Genomic DNA, 19,324 nt, shown 5'->3' with positions numbered 1-19,324 from the left:
ACAAAGACTGTGGTGTGACTAAAGTTTTTAGAACCAATTTCCTGTGTCCAGGAACAACATCATATCAGCAATCTCAGGACTGTCCAATTACAGGAAATTATATATTTTTCAGTATTTCTTTTCTAAATAGCTCAAAATCTCTTCATTTCTCATTGAGCCCAGGGTGAGATCACTAAGTGTTTGTTTTGTTTTGGTCTTGACTGCCTCAATAGCAAATAGCTATTGTTGCTGTTTTGGCCAGAAAACCTAAGGGTTTTCCTCTCCCATATTGATTGCTTTTTCTAAAAACTAGGTCAAACAGGCCATTTTTTTGGCCATTTTTGTATCTAGCCTTAATCACTGAATGGGTGATGCTTCAAAGTGAGCCCTGTTGAAGACCTTAGCTTAAAAAGGCCAAGGTCTCCTATTGGGCCCAGGGCCACCTCCACTCATCTTGACCTAGATCTGGGCATTGGACCCAGATGGCTCTGGGAGGTAAATTAGGCAGGTGATCTTGCACAGCCCTTCCTCACTGAAATCCAATTCCCTCGTGTGTTATGATCTCCCTCATCTCATGGTCAACTTTAAGAACAAAGGACAAACAACAACAACAACAACAACTATTACTACTACAGCAACAACAACCTCAACAGGAGGGATTAGGTTCCTTTTGAATATAGGATAAGGCTGAATTTCAGAACATATTTTAAAAAAAACTAGGCCAAAGAAGGGATTTATTATAGCATACCATTTATAGAGCTGGAAAGGACCTTGGAGGTCTAGAACAACTAGACTTCAATTATTAATGTGTTCTTTAATAGCCCTAACAGTGATGATAAAAGCTTTGCTTTTAAAACCTCCAGTGATAAGGAATTCACTACCTCCTAGGACAGCCCATTTCATTGTTGATCTGCTCTAGTTTTTTGGAAAATTTCCTCTATATAGGAAATACATATATTCGTATATATAAACTGAAATATACCTTCCTGTGACTTTCATTTCTTGGCCCCAGTTCTCCCTTTGAGGATCAAAGATATTAAGTTTAAATAATTCATCAACATGACAGCCTTTCAGAAATGTTGCAATAGAATTTTGGCTTCACTAATCTTTCTTTTCCTCATTTTCTATAACTGACCATCATGTGATATGGCATTGAATCCTCTCAGCATTCTTATCAGCCACCTAGACAAGCTTTGTTAGTGCCTCTTTTAAAACATTCCGGTAGGTAGCTAGATCTGAAAATCATAATTCATATGTAATCTGATGAGGTAAAAGTACAATGGGACTACTACTTTACAAGATATAAGTATACATTAATGAGGAAGATTCAATTGGAAATGATGCAATTTTTTCAAGGTGTTTGTGTACATGTCTCTCCAGGAACATGTCATTCCTGTTTCTGCTGAGTAATCAGCATAATGAGATTAGAGTTCTCTTTCAGTTCATTCAAAGAGAAAATTCTGAAATTGCTCTTGGAAAAAAATTTGTTTTTGATGCCCCTTTCCCAAAGAGGCAGCATGGTATAATGTGATGACAATTAGAATGAGAGTAAAAAGAAGTTTTAATCCTATCTCTACTACTAATTAGTTGTGGCCTTGAAGAATTCACTAGCCCCCCCACCTCCACCCCAGTTTTCTTTTCACCAAAATCAACTGGATAATCTTTCAGCTTCCTTCTTACACTAAAGATTTTATATGCTTTTTGAATAGGAGTGAAAGTAATCTGTTGGTGTAAAAATAGTCTCTAAAAGGACAAAAGGACAGACATAGAAACTTTGAAAAGAACAAACTACCATTTTTGCTGAAGATTTCAGCTGTCTTCTCTCCTTGTACATGGGATTTAAAACTGATGAATCAAACAATATGAGATAGAAAGGATAAACTATCTTCTGGCAGTATTAAACATATTGTTGAATAGGAGAATTCCCAAGGAAATCTTTGCTCTTAATTCCCCCAAGTTTCATATGAAAGTTATGGTGTTCTTTTCCTTTAAGAAAATTATGAAAGGTCTATAAACCCTATGACAAACTCAACTTTGTTCCTTTCTCTGTCAAGAGAATCAAGGGCTGTTATAGTTTGAAGTTATTTCAGAGAATGTCTAATTCTGTGGCCCAGAGAACGAAAGTGATTGAAAGAAACTTTTAACCTAACCATTATTATTGAGATGTGTTGTATTTCTTTAATTGTTGTAGGTTCCTGCTCTCTACTTGAGTTGAATATACATGGTCAGGACTAGAAACCAGATAGTCTAACCAGTTCACGGTTCTATTCATGGATTTAAACAGATTCTTTAATGATAAAAATCTCTATTTCTAACATGCAGATTTAGCAATGAATAGAGTGCTAAAGTTATATATAAAGGAATCTATATCCTTAAATGGCATAACAGCTTTTCTTTTTAATTCAAAATTATTATTGGTATGATTTTAGGGCTGGTAGAAATCTTTAATAATATTAGTTAGGGAGGCATATTACCTTTTTTATTCTTATACATTTAGGCTCTTTCTTTGAGCTATAATAAAATCCATCCATGTTTTGATACATGGTATGGTTAATAAGTTCCCAAAGAAAGCTAGAGAGAAAGGGAGAGGAAGAGATGAGGGGGTAGGAAAAAAGATAATGGGGAAGAGTGAAAGAGGGTTGGGAAAAGAAATTGAGAGGTAAAGGGAGATGTGAAGAGAAATAGGAAGAGAAGAGTTCTAGAGTGAGATGGGGAAAAGGAGAGGAAGAGGAAAAAAGGAGAGATGTAGTCTTTTCTCTAACTTCAAATGAGCCTGTGGATAGAATTCATGACAGATCCTCTGAAAGTTGTTCACAGAACATTTTGAAAATTTAATATGAAAATGTGAAAAAGAAAGTAATTCTAAAGTATAATTTGACATAATAATAAATACAAAAAAATTTTAGGTCTTTTGGTTGAACCACTTGGATAATTGATATTCTGCATTAAAGTTACTCTGATGTTGTGAAAACTCTTGGATGCTGTTACAAAAATTCTGTTAGAAGGATTTAGAACAAACAATTTAAGACAGAAGTATGAATGAAAATGGGTCTCTAAGGAAAAGCAGAACATCCGATTCTCTCTAATTCTGATTTGGAAAAATGAATTTTACAACAATAACAGGATTGTTTCTCAAGCAGCTTAAATGATTTCAATTTGATGACTTTTAGAGAATGATGCTGTCTTCATATTTCAGACAGAAATATAGGCAGCAAAGTCAGCCAACTTACTGGAACTACAAAAAATAGCAATTGTAATTTCATAAGTATGTCTTCTTAAAGACAAAACTGCAGGACTGATTTCAATCATAAAAATATTTCTGACTATAAAATTTAATTGTGAGTGAATCAGATGAAGTAAATCACAATGAGGAAGCTTTACCTAATATCCTGTACGTAGATGACTGGTTGGATCAATGGGAAAAAAGACAAATATTGGCTTAATTTTGTGCTATGGAAACCAATTATAATAGCTTCTGTAGATTCACTAACATTACAATGTTCTTGTCATATATTATTTAGCACATCTAAAATTTCTCCTCTTAAAATGTATTTGTGTTTTCATGAATCAGACATTTATTTTTAAGAGAACTTGGAATGTGTACTAATAAAAAAAAGAGAGACAGACAATTTTAACTCTGCAGTACCATTCAACAACTGATCACTTACAAGGTAGCCTTTCGAGGCTGAGTATCTTTACTTCCATTGTTCTTTTGGTCAACTGAGTTACTCATATTACGGGAGGTACTTGGTAAGGAGGTATTAGAAGAATAAGGAGATATATTACCACTGGAATTACGCGTCCGGAATGAATCATCTGAAAGATATGCACATGTAGATAAATGAAAGATTCACATTTAAGCATAAAATGCCATGAATTTTAGTTAAAATTTCAGGTCTATATGTTAGGTATATCCTGTAATTAAGATAACTTATTAAAATGAATTCTCTTTGAAAAGAAATATACATATATATATATATATATACAATGATTTTATATATATGTATATATAATAGGAAATTACTATGTAAAATATATTTACTCTGAAACCACTCTCACTCTCTTCTACATACCTTCTTAAGAAAGGATCTCATCTCACTTTCCTGAGAAAATGATAGTTACTCACTTTAAGATCACTCTTTTCCTTTATTTTGAACCTTAAAACCCTATATCATCGTCCACAATTTTCCTATTCTTCTTGATTTCTTTCTCTAGTAAAGAGAAGGCTCTTCCTCATACTAAGGCCAATTTCATATATAACCTAAGACTTATCCTTAACGTCTTCTCTAGTAGATTCTCCCCACAATCATTCTGAACCCTCATCTTTGATCTCTATCTACTGGTTCATTTTCTGCTACCTAGAAATATGTTAAACTCTTATCCTATTGCTCTTTTACCCTTTACAGATGAATTCCTAGAAAAAACTATGTATCCTTGTGGGCATCACTTTCTCTCTCAGTCATTTCTCAACCCCTTGCAAAATGGCTTTTGAACTCATCATCAATTGACACAGCTCTCTCCGAAGCTACCAAATAAATGGCCTTTATTCTTTTTTATTATCCTTTCTTCAGCATTTGATGCTGCTGACCACTCCACTCCCTATTCCTAGATAACTATTTTAGGTTTTTTTATTACACTGTTCTCTCCTGTCCTCACTCTTCTTGGCTAGATCATCTCCTGTATCTTGCCCCTACCTGTTGATATACTCTCCTCTGGAACCTTTTTCTTTCTCTACATTTTCTCTCCTCTAGGGAACTCATTACTTCCCATGAGTTCGATTATTATCCCTATGCAGATGATTTCTGGTTGTATTTATCACTTCACCTACCTCTTTGCTGAGCTCCAGTTTCACATCACCAGTTACCTAATGAATACTTGAAAACAAAATGTTTGACAATTCAAACTCAACATGTTCAAAACAGAACACATTTCTTTATCTTCAGAAACATTCTTCTTCTAAACTTTTCTAATTCTAACAAGCCTATACTATCCTTTCAGTTGACAGAATTAATTCACAATCTCAAGTCATTCATCATCATTTTTCCTCGCTATATGTATCCAATCAGTTAGCTAATCTTTTTGATTCACCTTTACAACATCTCTCCCATTTATTCTATTCTCTCCCCTCTCAGAGTGACTGCACTAGGCCAGGACCCCAGCAGCTCTCCCCTGGACTATTACAATAGCTTCCTAATAAGTCTCAGTGCTTCACAACTCTCCTCTCTCCAACTCCACATATCTGTCAAAGAGCACAGGTCATGCTTTTGCTTAGTAAATTCCAGTAATTCCCCCTAAAATCAGGTTCAAATTCCTTCTTGGCATCTGGACCTACGGTGGATTGATGGGGCTTTAACTTACCTTTCCAGGCTTATTACAGATTGCTTCTACTTATATACTCTACAACCAAGTGAAACTGACCTTCTGGCTCTTCCACTCATATGAAATACCATTTTATTATAATCTCTATGTCTTTACACAGTTGCTCTCCCATGCCTGGAATGCAGAAGTTCCTTTTCTTAATCTCTCAGAACTCCTTGTTTCCTTTGAAAGCTCAGTTCACATGCCATTTCCTACACAAAATCATTCTAGTGTCTTCCACTGACCTCCAAATTATTCTGAACAGGTTTTGTTTCCCTGAACACCAAAGGCCATGCCATTTTTCTCTTGTATTCCTCTCACCTGGCATGGTGCTGAGAATATTATAGATCCTCAATAATTTTTTTTAAATTAAGTCAGTTAATAAGCATTTATTAAGGTTCTAATATGTATTTGGAACTGTGCTAAATTCTGGGGATACAATGAAAAGCAAAATATAGACCCTGCTCTCAAGGAGAGTTTAAAAACAAAAAAGTCCATTTCTTTCTATTCAAAAATATTTGATTCTTAGAAACACAATTCTTTGCCATCTCATTTTCCTTTGTAATCTTCAATTTTTTTAAGGTTTATAAAAACCACCTTTTAGGGGAACTGATATAAATATTTTGACCAATATGATATTTTTGAAGTCCTGGCCATCTCTTTTCCTTCTTAATCTTCAACTCATTTTTTAAAGTTTGTTTATATAAATCACCTTATGGAGAAAGTGATATAAATATTTTGACCAATATAGTATTTTTAAATGAACCAATAAAATCATAGGTGGTTCATTCCTCCCACCATGCCAGAATATACTAATGTTCACTAATACTAGACTTAAAAGAGTATGTTTACATTCTCTTCTGAATCTTGAAGGCCAAGTACATAATGGCAAAGTAAATTAGAGAACTGAAAACATTAATTTAGGTGATCATCAAATATTACTTATTTCATATATCAGCATATTTTGGAACAAATAATTTCTTGTCTATCACAAAAAACCATGGGTGCAGAAAAATCCGTAAGGGGCTGATTGATTGCCCCTGACAATTTGCTGAACTCTGTTGCTATTCAAAATTATCTCTAACTTGGACTATGCCATGCAAATCCACAATGGAAATACATCTACTGCCTAGCTCCAAAAGCTCATGTTAAAGGCAACTTGACATTTATATTACTGAGTCTCTGGATACTTTAGTTGGTGTTTAATGCCTCTTACACTTGAGCAGTGTGAATGCAGGTATACACTATCTGTGAATTTATAGAGGACATCATGAAAAGTATAGAAAAGATGAATATTCAATATATAACCCAAATTATAGAAACAAAAGTAGGTGATGGAGCCTTTGAATTCTTTTTTCAATTGTTTTTAAAGCACTTTTAAGTAGATTCATTATTGCTGACAATGAAAAGAGGAAACAGATTTAATTATTGTCAAAAATCTCTACCAATGCTTACAATGTAGAAAGTTAAATGGATACCTTTAGCAACTATCAATTTTAACGCCACATTTTCTTTTGCCAAAGATTCATCATGTAAATTCTATTATGACTTTATAAAGTCTAATATAAATACAGAATAACATCTATCAGTTATTAATCTCTGGAAGACATCTGTGTCTAAACTTGCTTTCAAAGACTCATCCTGAGTCTTTCATCCTGACATTTTGTCTTTTCTCTCTTCAAATTATTGTGTAGTTGGCTTATAGCACTGTAAAAACCAAACAATGTATTCAAATGTCCTTTCACCCACTTGAAAAAGTTTTTATTTCCATAGGGTTTTAAGAGAAAATGCTGTACCTAGAAGTGAAGAAATGTTTAACTAGGTTAAGTTCAAGAATGAGTTATTTTTATTAAGCTTAAGACATACCACAGTTGATACTTACCAGTATATGAAAGCACAGAAGGCTTTCCAATCCCTGAGACAGAAGCATATCCTGTTGTAGAATTTTTACTGAAAAAGAAAATAAATTTTGTGGAACATTTAAAGTGGAAGAACATTCAGGAATATTTGATTTAATATCGATTCAAATATTTAATATTCAAATCAAATGTTTCAACAAATAAAATATCTGAGGATCTTAAAAAAAACATTCCCAAGAAAATTACTTTTTACTACAAACATTTGAAAATTCTACTTTGAATGTGAACTTGTACCTTTAAAGAATTTTAATGGAAATTTTAGTTTCTATGCAGTGCTGAGGCATTTAAAGACAGGTAAGTATTCCTATAATCATTTTCATTTCTTCAGATTAAGTCCCTTTTTATCAGTTACATGCTAGATCAATGAAGCTCCTTTCACCCAAATAAAAGTTACGTAATGATTCCTGTATATGTTGTTACACAGTTTTAAGACATGATGCTTCCTCCATGTTCTGGGACTTCTGCTTCTTGGGCAGTAGTCTCACAAAACTGATATATTGAATAGCTTTTTAAAGTGATATTTTAATAAGAATGTATGCTTATTCACTACCTTAAGGCCCAAGTTAGGAATCACCTCTTTCAAGGAGCCTTCTCTGACTACCATTAGGATAAGGGTGATCTCGTCTTGCCTCAAACTTTTCATAACACTTTTTCTGGACATCTCCTTTGCATTTACTTTCCTTACACTACTCTATATCAAATTATTTATATCATAGCTATGTATAGACATTGTAAAGAGGTAAGTTTTGATTTAACATAAGGAAAAACTTACTAATAATTAAAACTATCCAAAAATTGAATGAATGGCCTCTGGAGACAATGGGTTCAACCTCAGTAGAGCAAGTACATCATGGATGATCCCTTGTCAACATATATTGTAGAGGGTTATTATTTAAAGAGAGATTGGACTAGATTACCTTTGCAGTCCCCTCCAGCTCAGAAATCCTTTGATTAATATGTGTAGGTATCTTCCCCCATAAGGTGTAAGTTTTTTTTTTTAACTTCAGGATCATATCTTATCTTTCTATCACTGTATCTTTTACAAAGCCTTACATATAAATGATAATTTTGAATTGAATACAAAAGAAATAGGATAACTGGGTGGCACAGTGAATAGCGTGTCAGTCCTGCAGTCAGGAAGATTCATCTTTCTGAGTTCAAATCTGGGCTCAGATGCTAAGTAACTGTGTGGGCAAATTTTTGCCTCAAGTTTCCTCATCTGTATAATGAGTTGGTGAAGGAAATGGCAAGCCACTCCAGTACATTAGCCAAGAAAATTCCAAATAGGGTCATGAAGAGTCAGATACAACTAAAAAAGATTCAACAAAAACAACAAAAGAACTTGTGATCAATTCTGTAATTGTTTTCTTGGGAATCTAAATAAAAATAATGAATTAGGGCAAGAGAATAAAATTTATAATCATTGCTTACAAGTAAAGGACTAGAACTTAAGACATACCCAGTACACTTTTCTAAGTTGCCATATTTAGGATGAAGAGCTTGACTACTGAAGGATTGGCTTCTTACCAATTTGGATTTTTTAATTTCTTTGCCTAGAGAAAATAAGTTAAAATAAAAATTTTAAACTGTGCTTTTTAAAATTTTTACTTACCAAAAAAAGACCTATTTAAGTTGTTATAGCAGACAAAGCTAACTGAAAAACAGTCTAACAAGGTATTTCAATTGTACACTACATTAAAAACATAAAAACTAATAAGAAGATGTAAAAGTTATATCCTCTAATACATTCTGTAAGTGCCAACTCTTTCCCCACAATTAATGTATATAAAAAGAGCAAAATAACATAAAAGAAAGTTGTTCCTTACTTGTAGAAGGGGTGCATGAAGATGATCCCGCAACACTCATAGGAATGGTTTTCGGAAGAACAGCTGTTGTTTTATTGTCTCTACCTAAAATTTTATGTTAAAAGTGTTGTCATTATTTTTATCATTCAGTTCTTACCAAGTTCCATACATATATAACATTAGGAAATGAGATTCCAAAATCTGTTTTTTTCCACATATCACCTAAATTTTAGTACTTTTTTCATATATCCTTACTTCATACACCTTAGACTTTGGTATTCATCACTCAGTGCTCAATCCCTCCTAGTGCTCCTAATATCTGACTGTTCCTTCTATGGCTTCTTTGGTAGATACTTATCCAGGTCATGCCCTCTAATCACAGATGTTCTTTGGGTTCTATCTAGGCCTTTTTCTTTCTCTGTATTATAGCAATGCCCAAGAATATAATTACCTTGTTTATGTTGATGATTCTCAAATTTCCCTAAATCTCTCTGCTAAACTCTAATCTTGTATCTCCAACTGCCTTTCAGACATTTTGAACTGGATGTTCAATAGACATTATAAACTTAATAAAATCCAAAACAACTCATTATCTTTCCCTCCCTCTAGAGATTTTCCCTTGTCAAACATTCTCTATCACTGTAAAGGGAAACATGATTCTCCCAGTCACACAGTCTCACAAACTAGGTTATCATCTTGGATTCTTCACTATCTTTCAGCCCATATATCCAAGCAATTGTTAAGGCCTGTCAATTTCACTTTAAAAAATATTAAATATACTCCTTTTCCCCCTCTACACAATGCAACCTACCTAGTGTGGACCTTCATGACCTCTTATTTGGACTACTGTAATAGCTTGTTAGTGGATCTGCCTATCTCCATCATCACTACCACCAAAGTAATAAAGTGATTTTCCAACAGTTCAGGTCTGACCATGTCACCTCACTCCCAATACATTTTAGTGGCTCCCAATTTCTCCAGCATCATACAAAATGCTGTTTGACATTCAAAGCCCCTCAAAATCTAGACTTTCCCTACCTTTCCAGTCTTCTTTCACCTTATACCAGCCCTCCAAGTATATTCAATTCAGGGACTTGGCCTTCTAGCTGTTCAGGAGAATAAAACACTCCACCTCTTAGCTCCAGACATTTTCTCGGGCCTTCCTCTAGGCCTGGAATGCTCTCCTTTCTTTACTCTGCCTACAGACTTCCCTGACTTTATGTTTCAACTAAAATCTCATCCTCTACAGGAAATCCAAATTCCTCTTAATTTTGGTGCCTTCAACTCTTTTAATTACTTCCTATTTATCTTGTATCTAGCTTACCTGTACATAATTGTTTGTGGTCTCCCCAATAAGACTTGAAGTCAAGAGTTCCTTGACTTCAGGAATTGTCTTTTGCTTTTCTCTGTATCATCAATGCTTAGTACAGTGCCTGACACAGTTAAGTTCTCAATAAATGTTTAATGAGTGACAGAGTCAAACTTTCTTAGTGTTATCAACAACAAAAGAGTTTTTATCACCCTCAATCTTTTCTTCAAAGAGAACTAAAATTACATATTTTATTAATAGTATAATTTGTATTTTTATATTCTGAAACACTATCATGCAAATTATTAAAGGAAAAAAAGAAGTAATAGTTCCTATAGTCCCTATCAAGATAAAAACTGAGTATTGTTCTTTATAATTCAATCATTAAAAAATGAAGGTAAGGAATGTAAATGACTTACGTTTCTTTTCAAAAATTTTATCACTACTAGGTCTTCCCTCATTTTGCTGCTTCTCTTTTTCTAGTTGCTCCTGTGAATCATAAGTAAGGTAATACAGTTTAAGAAAATCTTAAAATTTCTGTAATGAAAGTGATCTTAAGCTTCGAAATGACATTTAATTTCCTACAAATGGAAATGCTTATTAGAAACATAAAACACGTTTTCAAAACATATTTAATGATGCCACAAGGTTTTTTGAGTCCCTTTTGATTTTTCATGGAAGATGTGCCAAAAACAATAAATCAACATTTTTTGAAAAGTATTATTGGAGAGAGGGGATGAATAAAATATATTATAGAGGTAAAGTCAAGAATACCTTGCAACTACTATTAAGCCCTAAGGCAGTGATCCTCAAAGCGTAGTCCAAAGAATTGTTGGGGTCTCTGAAACCCTTTCAGAGGGTGTACAAATTCAAAATTATTTTTTATTTCTAATATAGTAAATAGCTATAAATATAACCCATGTGAACAAAAACTCTTTGAACAGATCCTCGATAGTTTTTTAACAACATGAAGATACAGAGAACAAAAGTTTGAGAACCACTGCCCTAAGGGATGAAGTAAAAGGAAGAATCCAGAATGATTCTGAAGTCCTGAAATTGTGTGAATAGAAGGACAGAAAAAGGAAAATTCTAAATTTAACATTAAATCTATTTTAAAGGGGAAAAAAAAGCAAACACTAAAAGATAATGATTATAGGATAATGATGAGGATTTTACCCAAATCATCTTTGAAGAAAAATCATGGTTCATTTCTGGATGGATATGTAAAATAAAAAATGACTTAAAAACACATAAGAGTTACAGAATGCTATGATAATTCACAGGAAGGAGAAACTGCTTTGGTCCGGGGAAAAGGCTACAAGAGAAAAGTGACATTTGAACTGGGATCTGCAGAGTATGATTTTACTTAAGAGATCTGAAAAGGAAGGTAACAAACATGAACAAAGACAAGGAGACAGGAGAATAACAGGTTCTACTTAGGAAAACAGTGACTAGAATACAGGGTACTTGGAAGGAAAGCAGGGTGAGTTGATGTCAGAAAGAATAATTGGAATAAGACTATGGAGGCCCTTTGTTAACAGTCTGAAAAAAAAAAAGTGGTTTTATTTGGTAGGAAATGGACCATCATTGAAGGTTTTTGAGCATAGCAGTTATTGTAATCAACTTCATGTACTTGCTAAAAGAAGTTCAATGCAACAGGAGGGTATAAGATAAATGGATTACTCCAGATGAGGCAATCACATCCTCAAGGGAAATTGTGCTGTGGTTTTGGAACCACACTAGCTAACAACATAACATGATGGAGAGGACATTAAGACCAGCGGGGTGCTATGGTTTTTGTCTAGAAATCTCCTCAATATCACAGAAAAGACCAAATACAAACAGAAATTCGTTAAAGTAGGAATTCCCTACTTTGTCTTCTTTCCTTCCACCAAATTCAATGAAAACAATCAGAGAAAGATAGATATCTTTCTAATTTATGAAAGGCTTTAATAAAAAGTGTTAGATCTTTTTAATTTTTTAAGAAAAAATAGGTGGAATTATTCTTATTATTTATTTAGTCCTAAATGTATAGTTGTGATCTGTGGACAAATAACAAAACCAAACCAAACCTACCATTTCCAAAAGAAGGAGCTCTTCTCTTTCTTTCTCTTGATCCAATAAATCTTTTTCATAAAACCTTTTTTGAAACTGAAATTTAAAATGAAATTATAAAACATTAATAATGAGTTTACCAAAAAATTTAAATATTCCTTTCAAAATGAACTGTCTACTTACAGCATCCATAGACATTTCCATTCTGTCCAACTCTAACACAGTCTAAAAAAAAGTTAAAATTTTGATTACTATTATTTATTCCAAAATAGTAACTCAAATCAAGCAACTATTTCTTAAAAATATACAAGGAGGAAAACTTGAAGAAAAAAATCTCTATCATGGTAAACTGGAGCAGAAGACTTTTAACAAGTCCCTCCAATTCTAGGCTTGAAAATTCTATGAAATCAGCACATCATATCTTTTAACATATTGTTGACCTACAGAAGAAAAATATAATGTAAATATGCTGTAAATATAATGATGATGATGATGATAGCTAGCATTTCAAAGTTGCTTTAAGGTTTCCAAAGCACTTTGCATATGTTGCCTCATATTCTGCAAGGTAGCTGCTCTTATTATCATCATTTTGCAAATGAAGAAACTGAAGCTGGGAGAGGTTAAGTGACCTGCCCAGAATTATATAGCTAATAAACATCTGAAGTAGGACTTGAACTCAGGTCTTCTTGCCACTATGTCTAGCACTCTTATCCACTGTACCACTCCTAGATACCTCAACTAACTTATACATATAGTTTATATTTTCCATAATATCTTGTACCTATTCTTTTTTTTTAAAAATTTATTATAGCTTTTTATTTACAAGTTATATGCATGGGTAATTTTACAGCATTGACCATTGCCAAACCCTTTGTTCCAATTTTTCCCTCCTTCCCTCCATCCCCTCCTCCAGATGGCAGGTTGACCAATACATGTTAAATGTTAAAGTATAAATTAAATACAATATAAGTATACATGTCTAAACAGTTATTTTGCTGTACAAAAAGAATCAGACTTTGAAATAGTTTGTACCTATTCTTTATGCCTATTATTTACTTATTTTATTCCTTATAAGTAGATTCAGTTTAACTGATTCTATTAATTCTCAACCAAAACAATCTGAATTTTAATTAACCAACATATAAAAGATTAATTTTTTTATCTTATGGCTATAGATACCTAAGCCAAGCTATATTGTGTTCTTTTATTGAAAATATTTTTTCTGATATATTTTACATTATAAGCTTATGACAAGCTAGCTAATGAGGATGCTAAGACTGTAGTAGATATGACCAACTTTGAGGCTTCAGTCTAGAAAATTTCTTTTTACCATGTCAGAATATACTAGACCAAAACAAAACATAATAAATACCACATTATGAAAGACCAATAGTTTAGCTAGGACAGAATTCTGCCTTTGACAGTCAGTTTATATGCATATATTATTAAATGCTTACTATATGTCAGGGATTTTGTTAAGCATTGTACACATAAACAAAGACAAAAACTGGGTCTCTACCCTCCACAAAACACACTACAAAGGGTAGGACAACATGTATATAACTAGGTAAATACAAGACATACAGAGTAGATAGAAAGTAATCTCAAATAGAAAAGGCCTAGCATCTGCAGAGATTAATAATGACCTCCTGAAGAAGGTCAGTTTCGAAGGAATCCAAGAAAATTAAAAGTGGAGGTGAGGAGGCAAATTATTCCAGGCCTGGGTGACATACAGAAATGAAGTGTTGTGTTTGAGAAACTGCAAATGGGCCAGAGGAGCCAGACTGCAGAGTGCAGCACAGAGAATTAGAAAACTTCTGGAAAAGTAGGAAAGAATATAAAGAACTTTAAATGCCAGAGGACTTTAATAAGGAACATACAGAAGGAAGCTCATTGAATTAAGCAATAAAGAGAGCTATTCAGTGGAGTGGTAGAAATAGGAACCTTTAAGAACTTGAAGGATGAGGGGTGGTGAGAAGGGAAAAGCAAAGAATATAGATTATCTTGTAAAGAGTTGAGAGAGTTCATGTTGGATGACTTCAAAGCTTTTATGAGTGCATAAAGAATAGAAAAATATTTTGTACTTGTTTGAGGAACATAGTAGGAATTTTTTTAAAATAGTTTTTTATTTATGAGTATAGTAGGAATAATATAAGGTCCTATTCCATATAGAGTAGGCTAGTTTTCTTTTAAAATGTATTAAAACTGCCCTTGAGACTTTACTGGCCCAGAGGATGAAGGCTTGTGAGAAACAGTAAAGAGTTACATTTCTGTATTTCCATAGCCAAAAAAAAGTCTGCACCAATTTACATGGACTGTTTTATCTCAAGGATTTTAGAGTCTCCAAATCTATTTAGACAAGTTTTAGAACAACTGTTAGAGATATTCTCAGTTCTAAAAGGAATAATTTTACTGCAATATGTGAATGATCTGTTGATATCAAGAGAAAAGAAAAATAAGGTAACAGAAGTAACAAATACTCTATTAAATTTCCTAGGGAAACAAGGTTTTATTACAGTATGAGAAGGGAGTTAGGCACTTAGGATATCTCATTTCAGAGGGGAAGAGGAAAACGAATGCTTAAAGAATTAAGGGAATTGTGAAAGTACTCTTCCCCAAAATTAAGAGGGAATTAACAAGTATTAAAATATGAGGTTGTATTGAAATACCTGGGCTAGAGAAAATATAGGACAGCTAAAATAATGTAAATTTAAGAGGGTTTATTGTTGTCCAGTGACTGAGCCCACAAGTACAAGACTTGGGGAGTCAGCACTGAGCAGTTTCAGGGACACATATTTATAGGAAAAAAACACAAGAATATTCCAAAACATTTATTACACTCAAAATTCCATTCCCAGGCGGGTGGCAAAAGTTAACAAGGAGACAATATTTCTTTAAACTTTATGCTTGTCAAGTTGTCAAGATCTTTGGTGATAAATAAAGTTTAAGGAGGCACATCTGGGAGCCAAGTGTACCCACAATTGAAAACAGAAAATACCATCTGCATTAGGGGAGGAAAAGCTAGTGACATAGTTCTGACTACAGACAGAGTTCAAACAAAGATATGGTTTCAGGAGTGCAGGACAGGGGTTAGTGTCCCTCCATTTCAGTATTAATGAGGAAAAAAATTATTTAATATTAGTGACTGAATTCTGTATCAATCCTGCCTCTTTACTTTAAAGTAAAGCAAATTTTAGTTTGATAGAAGAATAAAAAACAGAAAAGGGAAGAAATTAATGTAAGGGAATTGGTAAAACAGGTGCTGGATAGCTTATTGTTCCCAAACAAGACTGCCATAGTACATGTGAGTGGACAATAGAGAGAAGAGATATTTGAGATGAAGGAAAATATATTAGCAGATGAGAAGGTTAAAGAGGCAGCCTTGTTCAGGGAACCCACAAGAATGCATGTGTTAATGACCCCTCTGTTTACGGAACCTTCAGGATGAGAAACATTAATATACTGGAATAGTCAGGAAGCTTATGAGGGACTGTTGCTAATGATGAACTTAGTATACAGCTATTGTAGCTTCCTTCTCCCTGCTTCAAAAATGTTTATGACTAAAAAGGATAGAAGAAAACCAGTTAAAATATGGATATGGATAACCAGATAAAATATGGATAAATATAATTGAAAAAACAAATCCACAGACAATTCAATTTGAGGCCTGCCAAATTATAAAATGTAGAGATTTGACTAGTCAAAGGCAATTAAGCAGTTATGATAAATGTTTATGCCCTGAGAAAGTGACTTTGTTAGGACTCCATATAGACATTGGGATAATGTTTGATTTACTACAGCTTAAAATGCGTTGGAATCTAGGTACAAGAAATCAGAATTGACTGCAAGGTTAAGTATGTTTAAAGGGAGACACCTAAACCTATTTGTCAAAAATTCAAATGTAATCTGGCAATTCTGATTATCCAAAATGCAAATCAAAGGGTAGATTAGACCTATGGTTTGGAGATAGATGTGACAGGTATAAAATCCTAAGGGAGATTTGGCATCAAAGTTCTTAAAATGGGTGAAAAAGGACCACAATTCAACAACCATAGCACCTCCAATAAAGGAGTGGGAATCTCCAAATAACCCTAAAGTTGTGGAAGTTATTGAGGTTAAGGATAAAGACAAACAATGAAGACAGAAATAGGATATGGAAATACCAATGCCTGGGTACACTAGGTAAAATATACTGTACTATGCTTAAGCAACTAGTCACCCCACTGTCCAGATAGTACCATTTCCCTTAGGCATGGAGAAATATGAGAATGAATTCAAGTGCATGGTGCTCCCCTTCCAGGGTAATACTCCTGAAAAGGATGGGAGTGCTTAGTCCTACCCATTTCTTTCTGGGAAGAAGGGGAACACTAAACCTATACCAGTCTTTTGTCCAGGTTCAGGAAATCATTTGGCTTGTCTCTCATGACAGGGTGAAGGAGTCCAAGACCGAGGGACCTTATCTTCATATATTCAAAGCTGCAATGGGGATAATAAGTGGGGATAACTCTGGTAATTTTTCAGAGATGGATATAATGAATATACTTCGAGCTGACCTTTGGGGGAACTGTGAAAGAAACACTTTCTGTCCTAATCTGCCTGGGGATTGGGCAAGCATCTGTGCACTAATCCAATTGGCTATTCCTTTCACCTTGGCATCTGAGAAAGGAAGTGAGGGTCAAATAATCAATTTCAAAAGGAATAAGAGAAGTTCACCATATGGGTCATTTGATGAAAATTTATTTAGATAGTATAGGAGTATCAAGGGGAAAACCTAATGAATTTAAGAAATCAATCCTATTCTGGTGGGCCACTATTAACAAAAATGTGGATTCAATTAATTATATCTATTATAATCAACAAAATCATTATACTAGATATGAAGTAAATGGAATAACAGAACAATTAATCTCTACTAGTCAGATGATCTGGAAAAACAGATTGGTTCTAGATATGCTATTAGCAGAGAAAGGGGGAGTATGTAAAATGATAGGAGGTAGTTGCTGTATTTTTATTCCAAATAATACTGCATCTAAAAGGACTATAACTAAGACTTCACAAGGACTTACAAATGGAAGAGGATGGCAGTCTCTATCATAACCTCCCTATTGTGGTAGGCGGAGTTTTAATGGCTGTGGGAGATTACATAATCCCTTGTCTAAGAGACTGGTACAAAGACTTGTTGGGATCTCCTTGGCCTAGAAAAATTCACTTCAATATTAACAGAGTATTCTATTCCTAATGAAGAAACACGAGCAATTGGAAGAGGTTTCTTCTCTTGCCCTAGAAAAATCTGAAGGGAAATTGAATAATATGGAAACATAAAAACAGTCAAAAAGAAAAAGGAGGGATTGTGAGAAACAATAATATTCCCATAGGGATGAAGTAGTCCAGAGGAACTCCTGAAACCTACTGAAACTAGGTAAAACTGGGCAAAACTAGTTAAGAAGTTAAAAAAAAAAAAAAAAAAGCTGAAAATAGGACAAAGGTCAAAGCTTAGCTAGAGTATGCATGCTTAATTGCTTCATAAATATTAATTTCTCCTCCTCAGAATAAACTAAGGTTCATATTAATAGTCATACAATTTTTGCTGTGGGGAGGGACATATTAATGGACGTATGTTGTAGGAAAATTGGGAAAGAATGTTAACCTCATCACCCCAGCCATGAGGGAGGAACTCTATGACTGGGAAAAGGGTATAAAAGGCTATAGCATGGATTCTCTAAAGTATATGAGCTTATTTGAGTTTCATCCCTGCTTCCTTCAAGAACTAACAACAGTCTAACTGCTTCACTTCACTCATTGGTTGGTTGTTTATATTCTGTATCCTCATTTGGGGTTCAGGATTTTGTTTTCTACAGATTTGAACCACTGATACATCTTCCTGGGTTCCTAAGTACACGATTTAGCATGAAAAGAATCAGGAGCTCCTTCCTCATGCTTCTAAGCTGAAGATCAATATGGCTAACATAGAAATAGGGAAGCTTGTACTCAAGGGAGTCAACAGTATTTCTTCCTTAATATTATTTCACTGTTATGACTAAAGCAGACCTCCTTTTTAAAAATGTTACATGTCTCATTTGTGTCCTATTTCATTCCAATTCTAAACCTGAAGCAGCAGACCAATCTGAAGGCCCCTACCTAACAAAGATAAAATGGGAAGTTGGTAGTAGTTGTTTTGGAAATAATGAAATCAGTCAGTAAATATGTGTGAGGCACCATGCTAAGTGCTAGGGATACAAGGAAAGAACTTTTCTCTCAAAGGGCTCTGGTTTAACTGGGGAGACAACAAAGAAACAAACTTATACAAACAAGCTAACCGGGATAAATAACAGAGGGAAGGCACTATGATTAATGAGGACTGGGAAAAGATTCTTGTAGAATGGGGGATTGCCGCTACAAAAGTAAAATTGATAGGCAGAGTGTTTGTGTGTCTGTGTCTGTGTGTGTGCACAGAGAGAGATAGACAGAGAATGAGGAGTCCAAGATGACACCTTAGGTGTGAGTCTCAGTGACTGGAAGGTCAGTAGTGCCTTCAAAAGTAATAGAGAAGTTTGGAACAAGGGAAAGAGGGAAGATGATGATGACTTCAATTTTATAAGTGCTGTGTTAAAATGAATACAGGACACCCAGTTTGAGATGTCTAATAGACAGCTGGAGCTGCAAGACTAGAAGTCAGAAGAGAGGTCATGGCTGGATAAGTAATTTGAGAGTCATCAGTAGAGAGATGGTAATGAATTCATGAAAGATGATCAGGTCACAAAGTGAATAACATATAGAGAGATGAGATTAGACCTCAGGAGAGAGCTCTGTGGGATACCTATGGTTAGCAGGAATTTCCTGAATGAAGAAGCATCAAGGAATCTCAGGAGTGTTCAGACTGGTAGAAGTAGAACCAAGAG

At 34.2% G+C, this 19,324-nt stretch overlaps 1 protein-coding gene across 4 annotated transcripts in view; it reads right to left on the bottom strand.

Annotated features, from left to right (window-relative positions):
* Positions 1 to 19,324, bottom strand: part of PPP4R4 (protein phosphatase 4 regulatory subunit 4) — a 136,044-nt gene that overhangs the window by 1,523 nt on the left and 115,197 nt on the right. For all 4 annotated transcript variants that reach the window (XM_031952338.1, XM_031952339.1, XM_023501450.2 and 1 more), the window contains 7 exons: positions 12,609 to 12,650; positions 12,447 to 12,521; positions 10,790 to 10,859; positions 9,083 to 9,166; positions 8,716 to 8,809; positions 7,220 to 7,287; positions 3,648 to 3,795 (listed from right to left, as the gene is read on the bottom strand). In XM_031952338.1, the coding sequence (XP_031808198.1) occupies positions 3,648 to 3,795; positions 7,220 to 7,287; positions 8,716 to 8,809; positions 9,083 to 9,166; positions 10,790 to 10,859; positions 12,447 to 12,521; positions 12,609 to 12,650 (581 nt within the window). The remainder of the gene's footprint in view (positions 1 to 3,647; positions 3,796 to 7,219; positions 7,288 to 8,715; positions 8,810 to 9,082; positions 9,167 to 10,789; positions 10,860 to 12,446; positions 12,522 to 12,608; positions 12,651 to 19,324) is intronic.

This window comes from Sarcophilus harrisii, chromosome 2 (assembly GCF_902635505.1).
Source record: "Sarcophilus harrisii chromosome 2, mSarHar1.11, whole genome shotgun sequence".
NCBI lineage: Eukaryota > Metazoa > Chordata > Mammalia > Dasyuromorphia > Dasyuridae > Sarcophilus > Sarcophilus harrisii.
The sequence above is the reverse complement of the archived record's forward strand: the minus strand, read 5'-3'. Positions and strand labels throughout refer to the sequence as shown.